This window comes from Delphinus delphis, chromosome 14 (assembly GCF_949987515.2).
Source record: "Delphinus delphis chromosome 14, mDelDel1.2, whole genome shotgun sequence".
Lineage (NCBI taxonomy): Eukaryota > Metazoa > Chordata > Mammalia > Artiodactyla > Delphinidae > Delphinus > Delphinus delphis.
The window spans coordinates 8,423,335-8,438,048 of record NC_082696.1 but is presented as its reverse complement, the minus strand read 5'-3'; the positions used below and the strand labels follow the sequence as shown (position 1 = coordinate 8,438,048).

Here is a 14,714-nt window from a genome sequence, read left to right as displayed (position 1 = left end):
TCTTTTTTTTTTTTTTTTTTAATTTGGTTGTGCTGAGCCTCACTTGCGGCATGCCTGTGGAATATAGTCCCCTGACCAGGGGTCAAACCCGGGCCTCCTGCATTGGGAGCACGGAGTCTGAACCACTGAGCCACCAGGGAGGTCCCTAGAGCGATTCTTGAGATTTTCAGTTTAGTAAGAAGAGTTCTCTAAATGGATTCATTTAGCAGGAAGGCAACAACAGACATGGGGAATAGCAGCTGGGTTTGTCTGAAGGGGCAAGACTTGGACATGTAAGAGAAATTAAGATCAAGACCAGAGAGCGGTATTTAGTTCTTAGTGATTCGCCATAAAGACAAGGAAAGCCCATTTTTTTTTCAACTGTATAGTGGAAAAGCTTCCAGGAGGACAGTTAAAAATAGCATGAAAGTGTTTGCTATATTTCACGCTGACCTTTTGCTTTAATAGAAGATATATAGTTTTGGCCTTAAGGGGGCAAGAGGAAATAGATGAAAAGGAACATTGTAAAACATCCAAGATTTCTGGCTGGCAGTCTCACACACAGTATGTTTTCACTTTAAGTCCTTGAGATCTCTCCGTGTGCAGTGTGGGGAGGAACGTGGACACGGAGCGTCGAAGTGCCCTTGGGGGAAGGATGTTCTTACTAGAACTGGTAACCAAAAATGGATGTTTTAAGCCCAACTGCTAATTGTGGTGGTCAGTCTTTGGATACGCTTTCCATCCTTGATGGTGAGCTCCAGGGTTTGCTGTTTAATGGTCTCTGTGTCATGTCCTCTTTAAGAAAAGGACGTGCCCAACAAGCCCTTGCGGGTCCGAGTCCGCTCCTCCAACGACCAGCTGTCCGTGGCGTGGAAGGCGCCTCACCTGTCTGGAGCTAAGAGTCCACGCAGATCACGGGGCTTCCTTCTGGGCTACGGAGAAAGTGGCCGGAAGATGAATTATGTTCCACTGACGAGGGATGAGCGAACACACGAAATTAAAAAGCTAGGTGAGTTTCATGTTCATTGCTATTCGATGTTTTAATGATGTTGGCTGTCATTTCAAGATTTTGAAGCCTGTTCGTGACAGAACGTCGTATTTCAGTTGTAACGTTCATTTTCCAGGTATTACAGTTATTCAAAACCTCATTCTCTGTTCTATCCTCCGTCCATGCCTCCATTCTTTCCACCTTCTGTTAGTGGTGGGACAAGGCTGCCCAACAAGTGCCCTTCAGCGGCTTCCTGACCCAGTTGCACTGGGTCATTTTTCTGGATGTGAGGGGGCGGGGCTAATGCTTTTCCATCTCGGCTCTGCTCTCATCGTTTTGCTCTCTAAGCTGCATCTTAGATCCTGGGCTACTGGACCTTGCATCCCATCGAGATGAAATGTGGTGGCAGCTGATGGAGGCTGCGGACCCAGCCCGCAAACCCTCCTTCCTCTTTGCAAACCCTCATCGGGTGTAGGAAGCATCAAAGCACAGGCCGTGGAGGCTGTGACCGGGAGAGGTTACGTGCTTGGTTGCTTGGTTCCAGGCCTGATCTCTGCTGGCCTTGCTCCTTGGTAGGCCTGGACAGTGGACCCGGACCACGCTCCCAGGGGCACAGCAACGATCCCTCACGCCTGGCGCTTCCTTGGGGGTGGAGACACTGCAACACTCGTGCAACACTTCTGCTTTTCTCCCTTCCCTCATGCCCCCTTACCTACGTGATGAGTTTCGCAGGAGGCGCTGGGCAAGCGTGGCTCGGCCCCTCCCTACCGCCTCCTCTGGGGGAAGCCAGGCTGCAGAGTACACATTCTGTTCTGCCTCTCTGTGCCCGAGTCGTGGAGGGCCCAGGCTCCTGGGGCAGCAAGGTCTGTCCGACTCTGGGCTTTGCTGTTAGAACGTACACCTGCCCCGTGTTCTCCAGCTTAGTTTGTACGAGCCATGGATATTGTGGCCTCCACTGCTTATTCTTGTTCACTTTCTAATTAGATCAGTGCTCAGGCAAGGAAGAGGGTGTGATTTATTGGGCCTCCCCAAGGCTCCAGTGGGAACGAGGGTCCTTCACGACGCTCATCAGGCGTGGCTTGGCTCCCAGCCTACGCAGTGAGGGGCTAGAGACTGACCTGGGCAGATTTCAGCTGGTGGAGACACCGAGCGGAAGCCAGGCTGGACTCGCTCCCTGGAAGATTCTCGGAAGTTACCTTCCCTGCTCTGCTCACACACCCACTGCTGGAAAAGTCTGTTGGGTGCTCATGGCACAGGGTCAGCCTGGCGTTCTGTGGGCTTCACGGGGTCTCCACGTGGTGGCACAGGCAGCGGTGAGCCAGGCATGGCATTGAAGCCTCAGAATAGACTCCAGACTTTTTCCAGCCCGAAGAGACTAGCTACCTGTCTGCTTCAAAGCCGCACGAAAACAAGAGGGATCGTGGGAGCGAATGGAGAAACCCGAGCTGTGCATGCTTCGTGAAGCCTGGCTGCAGGATTAGCAGCGAGACCCAGAGCTAGAGGCTCCACACCTGGAGCCACAGAATAATCTGGGGGCTCTTCATTCATTCATTCATTCATTCCTGGGCCTACCCCTTGCCTTGAGTGGTTGTACTGTGCAGGTTAAGTGGCTCTGTTTTGGTGATTCAGGCCAAATTCTACCCAGGATATCAGCAGATAAGTAGTCACTAGTTTTGCATTTCTGATACTGTAGAGAGAGCATTTTGTAAGTGGAAAGTTTTCATTGTGCTGCATCTTTCATAGACACCACACATTAAAATGTCCTTCGGTGTCAACAAATTTTTCATCTGACTGGTTCTGTTAACTTTGTTTTCTCAGTAGTGAACCCCTGGCTCGCCTGAGTGTAGCAGAAGGATTTTTGTTTGTTTGTTTGTTTTGCTTCCTGAACTTGAGCAAATGTTGGAACTGAGGTCAGTGGTGGGCCCTGATCCTGGCCTGAACTGACAGCTCAGGACTCTGAGGCTTCCAATACCACCTGCTAGCTTAGGAATTTTCAACAAATAAAAAGCGTTGGGAAAAAAAAAAAAAAAGCATTGGACTTGCCATTGTGAACGATCTAAGTGGTCACCTCGAGGAGGAGGTCTCACTGGACACTTGCTCCATCCTGGCCAGGAGGATGGAATGATGTGAAGAATTCCTGTGGATGTCGGCGTGGCCCGCTATGTTAGGGGATGCCTGTCTCCTTATTTTATCCCGCATAGGATTTTAATTCCATTGATGACCGAGATGCCATTGAAAGTGTGGTACTGCAAGGAATGGCCAAACGTTAAGGAAACTTGGAGAAAAGTGCCGGGCCTGCGGTCCTTGGAGTCATTCATTAAACACGTCCTCCTGGGCATCTTCCATGTCAGGCACCATGCTGGGTACCAGCTGCCCGGCGGTCCCTCACAAGGGCCGACGGTACCCAGAGTGCTTAGTGCTCACTGTTGTGAAAGCAGCTGGAGAGGGAAAAGCAGGCACCGGAGGCAAGAAGCTCGGGGCCTTTTGCGGGGGGAGGGAGGGCACCAGGGTTGAATCCTGTGGTCAAAGGAGTCCCTGGGGGCATGGGAATACAGAGGGAGAGGAGGTAGCCAGCCCAGGTGAGGTGGGAGCCGGACAGTAACGAAGAATGAGCAGGTGTACATTTGGAGTCCTTCAGAACGTTTCCACGGACCTTCAGAAGTAGTTTCTGCCACATTACGCCGAGGTTGGGAAGTGAGGGAAAACGGTGGCTCTGACAGGGAGGGTTGGGGCTTGGGGTCCTGTGGTCCCTGGGCTGGTGATGCTGCAGTCATTTGGAGATTTTATTTCTACCCTTTATTCAATAATCAGGAGCACAGAAAGACGTGTGCTTTTCTATCACTGTGTTTTTATTATATTTCTATGAAAAAGAGACGGACTGGTGCATACCCAGCTGTCAGGTGCTTTCTCAGGCCCGGGGTCAGTGCCCGGTGAGCCCTGGGCCCTGCCCCTTCCTCACCTGCATTAGTAAGAGCCTGGGGTTTGGAGCCACACAGAGCTGGGTGTGAGACCAGTCCTGCATTTAGGCCATGACCCTGGGGTCAGTTCACTCCACTGAGCTGGTTCCTCATCTGTGAAAAGGAGACAATGAGAGTAGCTTCCTCGTGGGGCTTTGTCGGCACTAAATGAAGAATTGATGTGCAATGCTTAACGCGGCACAGAGACTAGACCCAGTACGTGTGAAACCATTGTTACAGTTTACTGCAGTGTAGACTGTTCCTTTGAGATCATCTCGGGCCAAGCTGACTTGGAGAGCACAGCAAATCAAGAACCTGGGCGTTCAGCAAATCCAAGAACTTGAAGAGGTGCATCGCAGATATGTAAAAAAGTCAATTGTGGGAAATTATTCTTTTCTTGGTGGTTCCTGATAAAAGATAAGCCACTGCTTTTCACATTTAGTTATTTGTACATGTTCCCGGATTGTGAGGTTGAATGGCAGAGTGTTTTCTTTGTTGACATTTGGTGTACTTGCCAGTAGCAGCAAGAAATGAACAGACCTGAAAGGACTCCAATGTTGAGAAGTTTAGTTGGATGTTCTATGAATTCAAGTGTTACAAACTTGATTCTTCCCTTTTGTAAAACATATACTTCAAAATTCTCTGACAGAATAAGATGTGAGAGCCTCAGTCTAAAAATTCATGTGACAGTATGAGTTTCACCTGCCCTATGTGCGTGTGTATTCACACACACACACACACACACACACACACACACACACACGGGAGGGAGCAGGTTGTCCAGTATTGCCCCTTCCCTTGAAATGTGATTAGACTTCAGACGTTTACTTTACATAAACAGGGCTCTCAGTGTGAGTGTTTCTGAGCACGAGTCTCCTTTTATGTTTAACTTGACGTGCTGTTTGTAAAAACGACAGGTTTATTTTCCCACTGCCATATGGAAGTTTGCAATTCCTGCAGGCAGGACACCAGTGTTAGAAGTTTCCTTTAGGGTCTCAGTGCCGTCTTGTTAATGGGCGTTAGAAGTATGTCAGGTTGCCTCATTTTTATTCTTGAATTGATCAAGGCTGCTACAGGAAACTAGGTCGCTAGAACCTGGAGTTGGGCATTAGCAACTAGATTTAGGGAAGATTATTAGTCCTTTTAGGGGTGTGACCTTGGGCAAATCAATCCATGTTTATGGCTTTACGTCCTTATTTGTAAACTAAGAAGGTCAAATTGGAAGCTAGCCAAGGTTTCACTGGGGTCTCAGACTCCGTGATTCCATAGCATTTGAGAGTTGTAAGTTTTAGTTCATTATTGTAATTTGTTTCCAAATAAAGTTTTCAAGTTTCGGGTAAGTTGGACATTAGTGGGCCCAATGCACAATTTGGGGGGTGGGGTGGAGGTGAACTAACTGAAAGAACAATCCAGAAATAAAGGATGAATTTACTCTTCCATTTGCCCTTAGCTAATCTTCAGAGACCCCGTTCTGAGGATTTTAGTTCGAAGGGCACAGCATCCCATCCGGGCTGCAAGCCTGGTGCACTGGCTCTTCTTGTCTCTCTCCCTTCTTTTTGATGACAAATAAAAACAGTCATTCCCTCCTCTATATTTGGAGGTAAAAAAATTTTAGGGAATTGTGTGGGTAAATATTCCGTTCATTTCTTTTTTAAACATTGTTCTTCTTTCTTTGATGCTAATGAGCTAGAAACCCATTTTCCAGGAATCATAGGTAAAAATCCCTTCCACATTTCCTGACATAAATCGTGTTCTTTTTGAGTTTAGTTCCTTACAGTTCTTGGTCTCACCTGTAGTTTTCCTGAATAAGTAGGAATGCCCAAGAGAGATGAGAAGGTAAGAGGAGAGGAACACAGACGAGCAGGGGTGTGCTTTCCAGAAAACCAGCTGCAGAACCTCATCTCTTGCTTGTTGGTCCACAGCCTCCGAGTCAGTGTACGTGGTCTCACTGCAGTCCCTGAACTCCCGGGGGCAGAGTCAGCCGGTCTACAGGGCTGCCCTAACAAAGCGGAAGATTTCAGGTATGTCTCCAAGGACGCGTCTGGTCAAGCCATGGTCTAGGGCTTGTTTCTTTCTGAATGATGCTGGCTGAGCGACAATGCACATGGCTTTTGTTGAGTATAAAAGGAAACAGCAGGGCAGACTTGGTCACATTTTGGAAGCATGTGTGTTTCTTTTCTACTCAGAGGCTAGAGTGTTCTTGTGATGAAATCTATCTCTGTGTATATTTGAATGGCTTCAGATCTGTCATGATAGGAGTGCCGAGCATTTACTCCGTTTAACAGGCACAGTCTGCTCCATGCATAAGCTGCCCTTGGTGAGAGACTGGGAACAAAGGGAGAGAAGGACGAGTAGGTGTGGAGGGGGCAGCGTGCAAGAGACGCACTCAAACTTTATTTCAGCTAAAATTGCCTAAAAGTAGCATTGAGAAGAGTGAGAAAAATTGTAATAGTGTCTTGCTGGTAGCCTGATCATTGGTTACTTACTAAGGGATACTTTTTTCCACATCCATTCAACAGATATTTTTTATATCAATCATATAGTAACAAATTAAATATACCTTTTCTGATTCACGTGCCTTAATTTAAAGAGGGAACCTACAGCATAATGATTTTCATGAATTCACAATTTATTTGAATTATATAATATAGCATATATCTATATATTATCCTTTTATACTGATAATTATTAGAATGGTACGTTGTATAAGAAAAATCCCACATGTGTGTTGTTTCACTGTTTAAATTCTTTAATTGCTGCTCTAGAAGAAGTCCCTGTATCACTTTTCTAACAGACTCCATATTTCCACCTTCCCCTACTTGTAGTGAAAGCCACATCCTTTTGAAACATGATCCCTGAAAGATGAAAAGAAAAACACAAAACAGACAAAAACCCCCCAAAATTCCAAGAGACTAAAAGCAAAACTGAAGACATCTTGTGAGTCTCGGTGTTACAGATTGAACAAAAACTATAAACTTTGTGACGTTACTGTATTCCATTGGAAACTGGCAAACTGAATTCTCTTTTCTGTCTGAATATTACTTTTAATCTGCCTTGGAATCACAGATTCTAAATTGTAAGGACCTTGGACTCAATATGACTTGTGCAATCGTTGAGCTAGAATTTTTATTTCATGCCATGATTGCCCAGGAAATGCTCTGAATTGACCCTTTCTTCCCCTAAACTTTTGCCTCCTGTAAAAATTGCATTATTTCCCAGAAACTCATGGTGTATATTGAGAAAACGCTGAGTGATTTGGAGTATCTCTGACCAAGGGCAAAGCACCTCTTTTTGTGCTACTGTTCTTATGTCGATTGGGTTAGGCAGCTTAGAATGTGTTTAAGAAGAGGAAGAGTGGGGATTTTGGGTTTTCTGCATTGACCAGTCAAATAATTGCTTGACTTTCTATTCATTTCGTTTTATCTACCTCAAGCATAAGCAATTAAAAAAATAAACTCTGGGGACCAGAGGGACTCGGGGCAGAGCCTACTGTTGGGGACAGCCTTTCCATGTGCACAACTGTCATTGCAGAAGAGGATGAACTGGATGTACCTGAAGACATCAATGTCCGGGTAATATCATCCCAATCTGTGCTGGTAGCCTGGGTGGATCCTGTTTTGGAAAAACAGAAGAAAGTTGTCACATCAAGGTACCTTTCCTTCTTTCTTTGTCGTTATTTTCTATATGAGAGACATGGTTTTTCCGGCCCTGAAGAGATGTGTATTTATTTGAACGATTGTATTTTTGGACGTATGTGAACACTGACCTCTTTTGTAGCTGACGGGTAGACTGTTGCATGACAGTCTAGCTAATCTCGAGTGTGGTACACATTGCCCACAAATCAGATTTGTGTAAGACACACAGTAGGACCTCACCTCTCATCTGTTCAAAGTCTTAACTTGTGTTTGGAATTTTCCTAGATTCTGTTTCTTTCTTTGCCCCCAGTTGTGTTTTGCTTTGTCTCATGAATGTTCTGTTCACGCACAGGGGACGTGGGTCCACCTTGGGAAGAGTCTTACCATCTTCCTGTTATCCAGGAAGAGTGGCAGCAGGAAGGGTCCCATGTAGAGTGGTGGACGTTTGCCTGATGCCTTGCACACAGTGGTTCTTCTTTAGACACTGCACTGCTTCCTGTCCAGCTCCTCTGTGTGTAACAAAGTGCACGTATTTTGTCCTAAGCCACGATCTTATGCTATTCTGGTTTTTACATTCATTTGCAATAGCGATGGAGGAAAAACCATAAGGTTAAAACAATTTTGGTGCTAAAAAGGCCACTGGTGAATGCCATTTCTAGTTAGTGGTAGATTAATAGAGTCACAAAAATTTTGTGTGTTAAATGACTAAGTAGTGTACATAGCCCACAGAGAGCCAAAGATTTGGTCTAGTCACTGTGTATTAACTTTTGAACCTATTTGCAACCAGGAAAAGTGATTATACTTTAGAAGATGAATGGAATATAATGCTGAGTGTGTGTGTGTGTGTACATATATATATATATATGATATATATTATATATGTAGTATACATTAGATATATATTAGATATATTATTTGTACTAGATAGAGCTTCTGTCACTGTCTGCTAGTAAAAAAAGACATCTGCTTCTTGTCAAAGACCTCAGAAAATGCATAGTGATTCTCTCCCAAGCCATAGGGCCTCCCCCAACATGAAGTGTTCCTGATTACCACTGGACTTTGATTTCCAACATCTTGATGGAAACAAAAGGGCTTGAGTTTTCTTAGCAGAACTTTTATTGCGAATTGGTGTGCTGTGTCTGCAACTGAAGTCTTATCCTAACTAATTAAATATCGTAATGAACAGCACACTTTTAATGCATCAAATGCTTTCTACTGTAAAGTGGCCACAAAGAAAACTTCTTGGAAAAGCAGTCCAGTAAATGGCATTTGCAACTCTTAAATGTCAAGTGTTGAGGATGTCTTAGGTCGGGGCTTGCCCAGTATGACCATGTTGGGTCACACCGTACTTCTCTGCCTGATAATCGCACAGCAGAGTTCCTTTCATAAGCGCCTCTCTCCTGCTCTGTTACACATTTTTGTTCCATCTCATGGTAATAAGTCTACTCAAAACCACATGGTGCCTTTCGTTATAGAAAACATGCCTGCTTTGGCATGAAATGAGTCTTCTTGTCTTTCTTTTCTGGAGAGCCAAGGTACTTCGGGCCGGTTCTGGTTCTTAATATCGCCTCTTCCACACAACGTACACACACACACACACACACACACCCCCCTAATAAGGCCCTTGCCTCAGAAAAACAGTCTCCCTTCTATCCCTTCCTTTTAATCGCTGCTTGACCTTTTGAACAATAAGACATTTTGGTGTTGAAAGGACAATAAGGTCCATCTCCTCTGGGCTATTTTAGACACATCTTCCTGGAACTTAAGTAGATCCTTTGAGCCAATAACAAAGTCAAAAGTTTAGAATTTTCTCCTCTTTGATTTCTCTACTTACCTCCAAAAGTCATCACTTGTGGGGAAGGGAAAACGTCAAGGAATCCAGTGTTCAGGTGCAGAGAATTGGTCAGAGGGGTGTGCTGTTGCCTTGCGTTTTCTTACAGACAGTACACTGTGCGCTACCGAGAAAAGGGGGAGTCCGCAAGGTGGGATTACAAGCAGGTCTCCAACAGACGAGTGCTGATAGAGGACCTGATTCCAGACACCATGTATGAGTTTGCAGTCCGCATCTCACAGGGTGAACGAGACGGCAAATGGAGTACATCTGTCTTCCAGAGAACACCAGAATCTGGTCTGTATTCAAAATGGCCTTTGGACTTTCAACTTGGGAATTACCACTAAAAGAAGATTTAAAGACAGTTTAAGAAGCCAGTAGCGATAAAGGCCAGCAGTGGCATTTTTCAAAGTAACATTAACCCTAAATTTTGGAAGCGTTTCTATGTATGAACACAAAGAAGTTTCCTTGGGTCCATGTTGTATCCTTCACTTTTCATGAGCATGTTATTCTGACACGTGGAGCACATTAAAACCACGGGGGGCCTCCATAAATCCCCACTGTATGTGTGAATGCCCCTGGACAACACATGGCTCTAGAATAGAGGAGAGACTCTTCTTTTTTAAGGCTGAGGTCATGTTTGCTTTTGGGGGAGAAATTTGTTCTATATTTAAGACTACAATGATTTTCTTTTAAACTGTGTCTTTAGAAACCTTATTCAAAAGAAGTTGAAACTGGATTTTCATCTTCTTTGTATATTTCGATATTCAGCAACGAGGGAAATTCTGAATTCCTAAAAGCATTTCCCTGTGTATGTCTAACCTTACTATATGAGTTGGGAAAACTGATATAAATCACGCCAAGAGCAAGTGTGTAATGAAAGTTTTCTCTCGTGTGTAATGAAAGTTAACACAGCAGCTCTGCAATAAAAAGTGTGTATGTAGGGACCACATGTCATTTCCTTTTAGAATACCCATGAGGGCACTTTTAAACCTTGGATCCTTGTCCTTTTGTAGCTCCTACCACAGCGCCTGAAAATTTAACCGTCTGGCCAGTCAATGGCAAACCTACGGCTGTCACGGTAGCTTGGGATGCACTGCTAGAGACGGAGGGGAAAGTGAAAGGTAGGAACCTCATTACTTAAGGTATAAGAAGCACGTGGGCGTGAAATACCCCAAAGGGAGCTGTGTACATTGACTCTGATAAAAACTGGTTCTAATCGCAGGCTTGGTGACTGCACAAGCAACAGGGAAGCAACGTACCTATCAGGGGTGCTGAGGCAATGGACAAGGATGTTTCATGAGGGGTTTTCATTGTCAGTAAGACCCAGGTCATCGTGAAGATGACTTTTCATCTTGCCTCTATGCAGGGATTTTGATGCTATTATCGAGAGGGCTGTTTTTAATTGTATGGATGTGACATCACAACCTTTAACCAAACAAAAGGACACCCTGTTTTTCACGCTGTGGGCCTTTTCGTGGTGCCAGTAAGATCATGGCAGGTAGGAGTAAGCAGAAATCCCATGGGACTATAAATATTTAATGGGCTTGAAAATCAAGTAATAAAATAAAATGTTAAATAGACTTTTTCCCTGTTTGTCAGCATTTTGAACAATTGATTTTGGGTGGGGGAGGGCTGGTTGAGGAAAATATGACCTTAAAATAGAAAAAAATACTGTAGATTTAAAAAAATGAAAATAGCATAGAATATCCACAACTAGTTAAATTTTAAAATGGTCTGTTGAGAACATTAAATAAAAGCACAGATAATTTCTTTTTAATGTAAAAACATTCAAGAACCTTTTGGAAGTCTATCTGGAGACACTTAAAAGGGTGGTGTTGAGGGTTCCCCTGACATCACCTATACAAATGTACTCTAAGGCTACTTTTTATTGTTGCTTGATTTTGGAAGAAAACTATAATATGGAAAGTTTGTGTAAGCTTAAGAAAATTCAGAAAATTATCACTGATCTTCTTTGAGAATTTCTTAATTGAAGAAATTGGGTGGTTCTGTTTTATAGTCAACTGTAAGTTATCTCTTCTGACCTATAAGGATATCTTTTCACTGAACGGTAGAAATTACGGAAGGTGGAGGTAGGACAGTATTTTCTAAACTTAATGCTTTCTCACTTCCCACGTTTTGAAAGAATATATTGTACTATTCTTGTTCATTTTTTCAGTGGAATAAATCAGAAACAAATGAAGAGAAAAAATAGTTAGGATACCCCGTTTTTAATCGTTCTTTTTATGACAGTTTGAACATTGGCTTCTGTATCATTATTGTGATGCTGAAAAGACTTCTGAAACTTGAATAAAGACATGTTTTAGCTGACTACCTTTTTATAAAAAAAAGTTATGAAGTTATTAAAAATAAATCAGTTATTGCTCCTTTGGTGACCTTATTACCTACCATGCCACTTATTTTTTTCCCCTCTCCCACATCTTAGTTTATATTTATAGCTCTTTGGCAAAAGAAGCTCCCTGGTAGTCAATTAAATATTGCCAGAAGTAATAAATAGCTACTGAGTTTTTATGTCCGAAAGAACTCATGTACCTCACTAACCTAAAGGTGTGGTGGTGGGATTGTAAATTCATAATTATCCTGGGGCATTTTTTTATGCCTGAGAAATAGAAAACATAATAAAAGAATATACTTTGACATGGTTAAATTTTTTCCAGATGAATTGAATCCACACACAAAAAAAAAACAGAATTACAAAATTTTGTAGACAGTGGGTTCTTTTAATTCTTACTTTTGACCACCACAAATGACTAGTTTTTGTTCATTTTCAATGAGAAAAGAATGCTGGGTTTTTTTGTTTTTCAGACAAATGTACTTTTTAAAGATTAGAGCTTAGGGAAAAGGACAGATCATCCAGGCTCCCCTAGGAAGTATGATAATTGCTTGGTCATTCTGTAATTTAAATTATTTTTCTTGGTTACCTCCTACTCATATTAATTTGATAAGTTTTGTAAATCTTGAGTTCATTGGCAGGAAAATAGGCATGACAGTTTTTAGTTGAGGGTGAAAATTATGCTTTAAAATGTGGCTTCCTTATGTTGCATTTCCATATAAGCATAGAGATATATTAGTCCCTTGGACTGAATTTGCTATGATTTTCAAAGGCCCAGGGCATTATATATTTATAGATATAGCCAATTAAGGATGGAGACATTAAACATCACATAAATCCATGACTCAGCAACTTTTCCTCACAGTTTTAAATACTGTGAAAAATCTTTATCCGAATATATTAAGAACTTTCATAATTCCTACAAAAGTGAAATTATATTCCAAATATGGAATTTATCTGGCTTAATGCACAAATGCAGATAGCCCAGATTAATAAAATGGAACTCTTAAAGGTGTCAGCAGCTCTTCAGAATCAGTTCCTAGGAATTGTCATTTTTCTCCCTGTGGTTTCTTGTCTTCTGCATACAGTCTGTCACAGTAAATTAGTAAATAAACACAATGAAGAAAAAACCCAAACACAAGGGTAAATATTTTTGGTAAGTGTATGAAGACTGGCCTCCCGGGGTCCATGTATTTAGTTTGCTGTAAACGGAAGGTTGCTAGCTGACTGACTCCGTAGGCCCGTCTGGTAGCCTGATTGACTTGTCAGTTCGCCTTCTACTGTGTCTTTATGCTCCAGCTACTGACTTGGCGTGCATCGCTAGAGAATTAATTTTAGTAATGCACGTTCTAATTCATCCTGCCCATACAGTCTGTCTACTGGACACAGGACTGTTTTCAGTTTCCTCCTTCCAACCGTCTGCCAAATCATTTCAGAATACATTCTTTCATACGCCCCGGCTCTCAAACCATTTGGAGCAAAGTCCCTCACCTATCCTGGAGAGACTACTTCTGCCCTAGTGGATGGTCTGCAGCCTGGGGAACGCTATCTTTTCAAAATCCGGGCCGCAAACAGGAGAGGAATGGGGCCTCATTCCAAAGCCTTCATTGTCGCTCTGCCAGCAAGTAAGTAGACATTGTGTATTTGTGGCTCTCTTTTTCTCTCTCTTCATTACTGCTAATTGTGGTGTGTTACTTTGAATCATGCTCTTGGGTTTAGAACTGCTCTGTGGATGAATTTTGGGGTTAAGGTACCATATTGATGTCTGTAATATTTTTGTGGTCCCTTTAGAAATTGGTCTCCCCAAACGCTAAAATGTTATTGATGGCTAACAGCATTAATTACTATTATAATAGTAATTATGAATTATGTAGTAATTATGTGACTAATATATTCATTATGTGATTCATCTTATATCACTGTGTAATTTGGGGTTTACGATGACAGGGAAAGAACATTTTTAGAGGCAGAATGTGACATTTTTAGTTCATTTTAATGAATAAATGGCACATAAAATTTTTATAGTTTGTATGCCATTATTCTGGGGTGCAGCCTTACTCAGAAGAATTTCAGTTACCTTGTTTATCTGCTCAGTATCAAACCCCAGCAGGTTAACAAAAACCAAAATTGGAGCGGGGTGTTTCTGGACTGTGTTTTCTTTCCTGCTTGTCTGCATTTGCACCAGATATTGGGAGCTTTCTCCTTCATTATATGCTGTGAGGACCCACAGTATACTGCAATATTACACAGTTCTATCATTAAAAAAACCTGAAATAGATGAAGTTTGCTCTCTCTGGATCCCCCATTGCTATACAAGTCCTTCTCCCCTTACAGCATCCCTTCCTGCATTCCATCCTGCTCTCAATAAAGGGTAAATTATAGGGTACACATAATATAATGTTTTGCCTACCCCAGGGGTCTTTTTATTTTAGGCTTTATTGTGGGATTACAAATGTATCCATCATAAAAAGGATTTTAAGCAAGAAAAAAGCAAGTAAGGACATGTTATGCGGAATAGGGGACTCTTTGTAATGCCTCAAAAATTACAAATTTGTAGCTCGCCCCAGTCATTTGCAAAGTATACACGACACATCTCCGTATAGCTTTCAGTATAGATCATTCAACATTTTGTGCCAGGCTTGTGTGTATTTCTTGCCTACATTGTCAAGAATGGCTATAATGCACTTGTAATATCTTGACAGTTATATTAAGAAAGTCCTATATAAGATTTTGTGCTTACAAAATCAATGAATTACTTCCAAGTACTCATTTCAATTACTTCCAAGTACTCATCACAAGCCTGAAAAGCCCGGCTTCAAATAAGACGTGGCATACATAGCCTGATTCAATTTATAGAAACTCAATACACATATTCTCTAGGACTATATTACTTACAGCAAAATAGAACTTTAAAAGAGATTTGCTGTAACTGGGAAAGCAAGTGTCAGGTCTAAAGGAGGAGAAGTCATCG

The 14,714-nt window shown here is 42.5% G+C and overlaps 1 protein-coding gene across 1 annotated transcript in view; it reads left to right on the top strand.

The window, feature by feature from the left end:
* Window positions 1-7,433: 7,433 nt before the first annotated feature.
* Window positions 7,434-14,714, top strand: part of FNDC1 (fibronectin type III domain containing 1) — a 45,866-nt gene continuing 38,585 nt past the window's right edge. The window contains exons 1-4 of the mRNA XM_060030482.1: window positions 7,434-7,573; window positions 9,500-9,687; window positions 10,407-10,514; window positions 13,180-13,368. Coding sequence (XP_059886465.1) covers window positions 7,434-7,573; window positions 9,500-9,687; window positions 10,407-10,514; window positions 13,180-13,368 — 625 coding nt within the window. The remainder of the gene's footprint in view (window positions 7,574-9,499; window positions 9,688-10,406; window positions 10,515-13,179; window positions 13,369-14,714) is intronic.